Source organism: Chiloscyllium plagiosum, chromosome 3 (genome assembly GCF_004010195.1).
Source record: "Chiloscyllium plagiosum isolate BGI_BamShark_2017 chromosome 3, ASM401019v2, whole genome shotgun sequence".
Taxonomy (NCBI): domain Eukaryota; kingdom Metazoa; phylum Chordata; class Chondrichthyes; order Orectolobiformes; family Hemiscylliidae; genus Chiloscyllium; species Chiloscyllium plagiosum.
Genome location: NC_057712.1, coordinates 118576482 through 118585754, shown reverse-complemented (window position 1 = coordinate 118585754; position 9273 = coordinate 118576482). Strand labels below are relative to the sequence as shown.

Sequence of the window (9273 nt, the reverse complement as noted above, 5' to 3'; positions counted from 1 at the left end):
TCGATTAACTGTTCGTCCTGGGTTGTTTAATTAACTGTTGATTAACTGTTTGCTCCCGGTGACTCAAAGCAATTCTGGACAGCAGAAAACTCGACGGCCACATCACTTGCTACTTGCTATTGTATCCCCGTTAGCACAGTGCCCTCACCTTTTGCCAAAATGGTTTCCATCTACTGCCAGGAATTTCCTAGGAATTATCCCAATGTTCATCATATCAATGGCTGCTCCTCGGATGCTGCCTGAACTGCTGTGTTCTTCCAGCACCACTAATCCAAAATTTTCCAACAATGTTCACCAATCTCCAATGTCTGTACTTATTAAAGAAGCAACTGCAGCGACACAAAGAAAAAAAATCATCTGCAACTGTGTAATGTGCAACCATCAGCGTGACACCAAGTGCAGTGTGAAATATTTTTATTAAAACAATTGGTAAAACAATGCCTGGCGTCGAAATAAAGAGTTTCCACAAGAAACCATCTTAGAACTTCCAGTGCATATCTATAATTGCATTGATAGTTTTTACCTGGAGACTGCTCCTAAAGATATGGTAAAAATAAACTAACAGCTTCAGACCGTATATGTTGTTATACTGTTATAACAAACTCAGGCAATTTGATGTTGGTCAATCCATCAATTTTCTATATGCATCAAGGCAAAGAAGACATCTTGTTAGGAGGTCATGATGATATTCCTCATTGTCCCTCGCTGCTTTCACTAATTGCCTGATGTAGATTAAACACTGCATTGTGTTGTACAGTACACAATAATAGATTAACTTGTTTGCACCAGACAGCCCAAGATTAATGAGAATTCAATTTATTGGTGCTGCCTATAAGGGATACGAGTATACATGGAAACATAAAACTAGGACCTGGAGTAGGCCATTTGGCCCTTTGAGCCTGCTCCACCATTCAATATGATCATGGCTGATCCTTTATCTCAATGTCAAGTTCCCACTTAAATATCAAGTAAGTAGCAGGCCCGGGTTTGGTTTTCTTCACTGAATGGTTGTTGTGTATAATGTCAACTCTGATTCTCTATTTCCTTCCAGGAAATATTCTAATTAATTGATGGAGATTGCATTGGAGATAGGACATTTAATAGTGAACAGGAAACTGGAGATCTATAATAAAATGGGGAAAAACAAGCACTGACAAATGCTATGGCAAACAGGGACAGCTATACAAATGCCAAAAGATTTGGGCCACATACAATGACAGAGTTCAGTAGAGTGTTGAAGACTCCAGCTGAGCCTAACATGACTGTGAATATACAATTGAAGAGAAATCGATAATGTAACAGGTTCTGATCATTATATTGTGGTATTTGGACTCGGATAAAGTATCCTTCTCTCTGGGATGTGATCCATAAACTCCCACAATAAAAGTCATAATTCAAACAAATCCCTTGAACTGAAGATTCGGAATCCCTGAATATTTTCTCAAAATCCATTGGCTGAAATGAAAAGGGTAACCTTTGACACATGCTTGGCCTGGAAAGTGCGGTCACGGTATTCGGATATGTCCACATCCACTTCTACAGTACAAGGACCTTTCAAAGGCTGAACAAGTATGAGCTCACCGGTTTGTCTATCAGAACGCTGGACTACAAACTGCCCTTGATTATTCTTTCCTACAATGCCAAAACGCAGATTATCGGGTCCAGGCCTTCCAGGAGCAGCAGCTGTAGCCATACGGAATAAGGTAACTGGAGTTTTCAGTTTTGAGGGCAATGACAGGTAATGGAAGGAGATGGTCTTTGCTGCATGATGGCAGGATTTGCTGTTCATAGGGCATGGGTGACGTTCACACTGACTAGAAAAAAGAAAAGCAGAAGACATATTGCAGCAACATTTTTGTTAAGAAAAATGGAATTACAGAAACAAAGCACTTGGCTCACGTGATCTACACCAATGTTTCTAGTCAATATTAGCCTCCACCATGCTACCTTGTCTCACCTTATTAGCATAGCTCTCTACTTCTTTGTCCTCATGTGTCTATCTAGCTTCGACTTAAATGTATCTGTAGTATAAATACTGATGCAAGTATTGTTCTTGTCTTACTTTTTAAAATAATACCATGATAATCCTGAATTTTCTTTCATATACCGCTCTCCTGGGTTTGCCAACTTCTGATGCCACAAGGGCAGAGTTATCTAATTTTTCTTTAAATCATGTGGGCGTCACTATTTGAGCCAATCCCTAATTATGCAAAGGGCACTTGAGAATCAATCACATTGCTGAGGATCTTGAATCACAGGGTAAAGACAGAAGTTTCCTACTCGAAAGGGCTTAATTGAACCAGATGGGGTTCATGGCCATTGTTAGGTTCTTAATTCAGATTCCATCATCTGTCATGGTGAGATTTGAACCCTGGTTCTCCAGATTAATAGGTCTAGCAACAACTGCTTTCTCCTCATACAGGCTGATGAATTGGAGCCTGATGATTTGAACAAGGATGAAGGTTTGGACAAATTGTAAAACTGGATGGATAAAATTTGTCAAAAAGATAATTTGTTGACTGCTTAAGGGGCGTGGTCAGTTTTTCACAAATTTAGAACCATTTTCTCTCTCTCAGAGAGATTTGGGAAACTTCATGCATAAATCATAAAAAGCCAGCACAAAAGTTCAGTGGATAATAGGGAAGGCAAATGTAATGTTGGTCTTTATTTCAAAGGGAATCCAGTATAATAGGGAGGTGAGGATAAAACTATATAAAGCACTAGTCAGACGTTAATGGAATACTGTGAACAGTTTTTGTCCCCTTATCTAAGGTAAGATATACTGGCATTGGATGAAGTCCAAAGAAGGTTCACTATACTTATACCTGGGATGGAGAGACTATCTATGAGGAGAGGATGAGTAGGTTGGATTTGAACTCATTGGAGTTTAGAAGAATGGGAGGCATAGAACGTAGAACATTACAGCGTATTAGAGGCCCTTCGGCCCTCGATGTTGCACCGACATGTGAAACCAATCTGAAGCCCATCCAACCTAAACTATTCCATTTTCATCCATTTGTATTTCCAATGGCCATTTAAATGCCCTGAAGATTGGCGAGTCTACTATTGTTGCACGCAGGGCATTCCACACCCCTCCTACTCTCTGAGTAAAGGAACAACCTCTGACATCAGTCCTAGATCTATCACCCCTCAATTTAAAGCTATGTCCCCTCGTGCTGGCCATTCCCCAATCGAGGAAAAAGGCTCTCACTGTCCACCCTATCTAACTCTCTGATTATCTTACATGTCTCAATTAAGTTACCTCTCAAACTTCTTCGCTCTAATGAAAATAGTCTCAAGTCCATCAGCTTCTCCTCATAAGACCTTCCCTCCATACCAGGCAACATCCTATTAAATCTCCTCTGAACGTTTTCCAAAGCTTTCACACCCTTCCTATAATGCGGTGACCAAACTGCATGCAATACTCCAAGTGCAGCCACAGCAGAGTTTTGTACAGTTGTAACATGGCGTCATGGCTCTGAAACTCAATTCCTCTAACAATAAAAGCTAATACACCATATGCCTTCTTAACAACCCTATCAACCTGGTTGGCAACAGTGGCTTAGTGGTTAGCACTGTTGTCTCACGGTGCTGGGACCCAGGTTCAATTCTACCATCAGGCGATTGTCTGTGTGGAGTTTGCACATTCTCCCTGCATCTACATGGGTTTCCTTTGGGTGCTCTGGTCTCCTTCCACAGTCCAGGTGAGGTGGATTGGCCATGGGAATTACAAGGTGGTGGGTGGAATACACCTCGGAAGGTTGGTGTGGTCTCGCTGGGCTGAATGGCCTGCTTACCAAACAAGGTCGAATGGCAGTTTTAGAAAAATATAAAACATGAAAAATCCCAAGATCATAAATAGCATTCAGATGTACCAAACATTGGCAAAATTAAAAATGGAGCATTTTTTAAAAAAAAATTCCGTCAATGAGAGATGCCAGGAACTTGAAGCCTCTTGTTTCTAGTGGTGCTTCTTATGCAAATCTGTGATGGGTTCTCAAGTGCAGGAGAACTCACATTTTTTATTGTGAATAAAGGAGGTAAATGTTGCACTTTAGTTTGGGGAGCGAAAAATGTCAAAAGACTAGTGTGATGATGCTGCTCCATTAACAAGGTTATACTGTCCTTGGCTTCTCTTCTCAGTGGCCGTAAAAGCAGGCATTCCGAAAAGTGTAGGTTTGAAAGGTTTTAGAGCCAATTTGATTATAGCTAACAGATACTGCCTCAGCGAAAAGGCTTTCAAGTTTAAAAAACACACTTGTACAATGCAAGGGAATTAGCCAGTTCTCCCAGCTCAGCTTTTGTCTGGTTTGATTTGATTTTAGCAAGCAGAGTTGTGAAGCTGCTGGACCCAAAGAAGTAGGTCCACGCTGATGCTCCCCTCTCCTGTACAGCTCTGTGCTTAATTTTACGTTTTGTGCCAAGGAGTATATATGGGAATTTTTGCAAATATTTGGAACAGCATCATTAAGTTAGAATAATCTGTTGGGTTTTGGATAGGTTAAGTTATTCTGTATTCTATTCGTTTTTGTTTGTGTTTCATTCTGTAATCTTGTAAATAAATTCTGATTTGTTTAAAACAAAGTGTTTTGACCAGCTGCATCATTCCTGGAATATCCGCTTTACGCCTGTTTATAACAACTAGCAAAGTTAGGGTCTGGGCTACTTTCTTGAAATGTTTTGAGGGAATCTGGTCTGGTCCATAGCAGTAGTTAAAAAGACTTCAGCAGCAAAAACTCTCATCCTTGGTGAGGTGGTACATGTGACATTTTTCTTACTGAAAATATTGGAAGAATTTCCAAAAAGGGTTCCCCATTGCAATATCCATTGAGTGCTTTACTAATAATAACCTACTAAGGGATACTGTACACTCAACAAAATGTGTGGATGAAAAAGACTGAGGATTTAAATTGCAGTTAGAGAATGGATGATAGCAGCAGTGAGCTATCTGAATGTTTTATTAAAGAAAAGTGCAAGCTTAAAGAAACTGTAAGGCACACTGGAAAAAGGAAGTTTGGAACTTTAATGTGCAATGAAAAGTCAGGGGTATAGGGTTGCCATTTTGATTGTCTCTATTATTGTATATTGATTTTTTTGTGACAGATATTGATTTATTTAAAAAGCAGAAAAAGGGAATCAGTTGTCCTCTAAAATGGTCTGAAGGGAGGCCTAAGACCTAATGGGACAAGGTGATGGGTATATTAATTAATGGTTAACTGGGAGAGAATTAGTTGTATAAATATGGGGAGCCAGTAATCATGATGTGAGTTTTATGGAAATGTGGCTAACAGAATAAAGTCCTCACTAAAAGTGTGGACTTAAGACTAACCTACCTAAAGCCTTCACCAAGGCCTATCAAATATCTTTGCTCTGTCATTCACCACTTTGCATAACATTATTTGCCTGGCCTCTGGTCAGCACCTTGATCAGAGCAATGAGAACCAAGTTTAGGGTTTTATTTAATTCTAGGTATCGTTGATTGGGCCAGCTTTTATTGCCCAACACTAAATGCCCTGGTAGTTGGAAACGAGCCACCATTTTGAACTGCTGCGTCCTTGGGCAGTAAGAATGCTCACAACACTGTTCAGAAGGGAGTTCTATGATTCTGGTCCAGTGACAGTGAAGGAATGGCAATATAGTTCCAAGTCAGGGTGCTCTGTCATTTGGAGGGGATGGTGGTGGTATTCCCAGGCATTTGCTGCCCTTGTCCTTCAAAGTAGTAGAGGTTACGGGTTCAAAAGGTGCTAATGAGAGAAAATGGGACCCTTTTTTACTATCTCTGACAGGGCAATACTGCAATATCTGACAACAGACCTGTGATGACATGTGCCTTTTGTCTGTCCTGGTTCCCTTGAAGGGGGGGGGTGCTGTAAAGCTGCTGATGAGGTGTCTGCTTCATGGAAAAAGTAAATAGCTTTGTTTTTAAAATTAGACAAAAGAAGAGTTGGGCTCACACCGACCCAAGGTTTTAATTTTGCTTTGGGCTAATGCACTGCAGAGTCGATACACCCACTGGAAGATAAAGTGAGGATGATCAAGGGTGCCTTGGATTCCAATATCTGTAGCAGAACTTAGGTATTTCTTTGGGCTGGTGAATTATTACGTGGGCATCTGGCACCTTTGCATCAACTCTTTAAAAAAGGGTCAGCCTTAGAAATGGTCCTTTCATGGGCTCAGAGCTCTTGGTCATTGTGAACGCCCACTCAAACTGATTGGGCATGCACTAAGTTTATTCATTAAACATGAGGACGATGATAGAAATCTGTGTGCATCTTTTGCACTATATAGATTCCCGGAAATGTTGATCACTGATAATGGGCCATCGTTTACTAGCAGGAAATTTGAGTATTCCCTAAAGTCGAATGGTATTCGAAATATAAGGACAGCTCCATATCATCCAACATCCAATGGTCTGGCAAAAAGAGCAGTCCAAACTTTGAAGGCAGGCTTAAAGAAATAGCCTACAGCTTCACTAGATACCAAACGTCCTAGTTCCTATTTGATTATAGGACTGTCCCCTCATGAAACGATAGGGATATCCCCAGCAGAGTTGCTAATGGAGAAAACTCTGCACCAAGTTAAACTTGATATTCCCAAACCTCATGTGCGAGATGTGGGGGGAGCAGTGAAACAGCATGAAGAATGCCAAATCTAGACACAAGACTCTGCTAAGGGAGAGAGACAATTTATTTCAGGGATGAAGTTTCGCACAGGAATGGCCCTGCATGAATTAGAGGCATGGTCAACATGAGGTCAGATCCAGTATTATATAAAGGGCAGGTCGGTACGATGGTCTTGAACAAACACGTGGACCATATGGAAACTGCAAACTCAGACAGCATGGGAGCAAAACGTGTCCAGCTCCCCAACAGCCGTTCTGACTGTTCCGGAGCCGATGGGTTCTCCCTCTCTGTCAAGCCTTGAAGATACCTTAGAATCCTACCAGGCACAAGAGACAAGCTACTGCACATTACACATTACCCGTATCAGAATCAGAGTTGGAGGAACCTGACCCAGTGCTAAAAAGCCCCAGGAGGAGCTACAAAAAAAAAGCAGCCTATGTCCTCACACTCACAGGGGTAGGAAGGTAGTGATTGTAATGAGGCCTGCCAGGTGGACCTCATAGAATATGAGTTCCCTGATTAACATGGTCCAGAAGTTCTGTCTACTCTGGGAGCTGGTTCTGAGGAGGCTAGATCAGTGTCAAGGACTCTCCATGTGTAATTAAATAGTCACTGGGTGACAGGATTTCAGCCTCTGTGGAGATATTTCAAAAGTACATATCATTTTGTTAAGTATCTCAATAGAGGTTAAAGTTATGCCATTTTTTCTTTATTGTTTATATTTTAACTGTGGTGTAAGAGTGAAATGCTTCAAGCCTAGTAGTCGAATCGCTTCTGAAATGCAGCACCTTACACTTGTCTTTAAATAAGATAAAAGGCAGAAACTAGATAAATTCCTTGATATGTTTTGAGAGGGTTTGGTCTCGTCCAAAACAACTCAAATTGTCTGAGCTGGATAATGGACGCACCTGAATCTTAAAGCCACAATATTCTGAAAGCAAGACATGACTGAATATATGAATTCAGGTGCAGTTTGACTTACAAGGGTGAGGTTTTAACATAGCTGGTATTCCCACGTGGCTCCGGACACTGTGGGTTAACACATTGAAATCCTCCTCCTATATTGATACAAGTCTCCCCTGCTGTGCAGTTGTGTTGCAATGTCGCACATTCATCTACATCTGGAATAAAGCAGACCACAACTGAGAGCATGTTTTAAACACACCAAACAGTCTTTGAACTTTTATAAGCGGTGCAACCAAACTTAGCATTTTTGTAATAATTCTACTTAATTTCAATAACACAATTTAATTTCATGCAGTTCATTATTATCTTGTACTTCTGCCCATGTTTCATCCTCCCTCTTCAGGTGACATGTGAGTGTGATTTTGCCAGCTTCTGAGTCTTTGACTGGAGACCTCTTCCTGGCATTTGCCAAAGTTTTTCTCTGAGTCAATTGATAGGAAATGCCTTAGGGTATTTAACCCTATCTCTTTTTGGAAAGTATTTTAAACTCATTTGGCACTGTTGCAGATGCTTTTTATGTGCATTTTTCTTGTGGGCTCAATTCAAACCCCAAAACTCAACATCACTGGTTTGAGGTCGGATAGTGTTGATTTCACTTGGCTTCTCACATACAACTAAAAAGACGTGAGATGGATGAACTTATGTGTTCTATTGTCCAGATGTTCGTAAGTTCATAAGATATAGGAGCAGAATGAGGCCATTTGGCCCATTGAGTCTGCTCCACCATTTGATCCTCACCCCATTTTCCTGCCTTCTCCCCATAACCCTTCAACCCATTACCAATTCAAAATGTCTAGCTCGTCATTAAATTTACTCATTGTCCCAGCATCCATCGCACGTTTACACAAACTTCTGTAAAGCCAGTTAAATTTGACACTTTTTACTAGCGGATTTCCATTCCTTCATCAGCGCTAAACCTCTTGATCTAACAGCACAGTTGAGACATTGTCACCACATACATATTTGGAAGGATGCTGACTATCGCCTTGTCAAAGACAAGTACAGATGGTCAACAATACACAGTTTTCAAGAATGGGTTAATGTAGTGGTAGGATTGAAATGACATCTTCAAACCAGACCATTAAGGGTTAATAATTAAGGGTTAGTTGGATCTGACAACGAGCAGTGGAAAACAGGCCGAATGCAAAATCAGTCTGTTTTCACTGCAGGGTAACCATATGACACTGAATTGTCTGAGTGAACTGTCCAGTTAGACTTCATACTGAGCCACTTGGAGTTTTTTTTTGTATAATGGAATGGCTGGAAAAGTGCTACATGCCTTCTTACGCGGAAAGTCAGGAGGCATGGGATAGAGGGAAATTTGGCCAATTGGATAGAAAACTGGCTAACCGGTCGAAGTCAGAGAGTGGTGGTAGATGGTAAATATTCAGCCTGGAGCCCAGTTACAAGTGGAGTTCCGCAGGGATCAGTTCTGGGTCCTCTGCTGTTTGTAATTTTTATTAATGACTTGGATGAGGGAGTCGAAGGGTGGGTCAGTAAATTTGCAGATGATACGAAGATTGGTGGAGTTGTGGATAGTGAGGAGGGCTGTTATCGGCTGCAGAGGGACTTAGATATGATGCAGAGCTGGGCTGAGGAGTGGCAGATGGAGTTCAACCCTGCCAAGTGTGAGGTTGTCCATTTTGGAAAAACAAATAAGAATGCGGAATACAGGATTAATGGT

At 41.0% G+C, this 9273-nt stretch overlaps 1 protein-coding gene across 1 annotated transcript in view; it reads right to left on the bottom strand.

Moving 5' to 3' along the window:
* Window positions 1-397: 397 nt before the first annotated feature.
* Window positions 398-9273, bottom strand: part of LOC122548476 (fibulin-7) — a 45281-nt gene continuing 36405 nt past the window's right edge. Inside the window, exons 7-8 of the mRNA XM_043687188.1 lie at window positions 7606-7744; window positions 398-1814 (exon numbers count right to left, since the gene is read on the bottom strand). Of these exons, the coding sequence (XP_043543123.1) occupies window positions 1442-1814; window positions 7606-7744 (512 nt within the window). The 3' untranslated portion in view covers window positions 398-1441. The remainder of the gene's footprint in view (window positions 1815-7605; window positions 7745-9273) is intronic.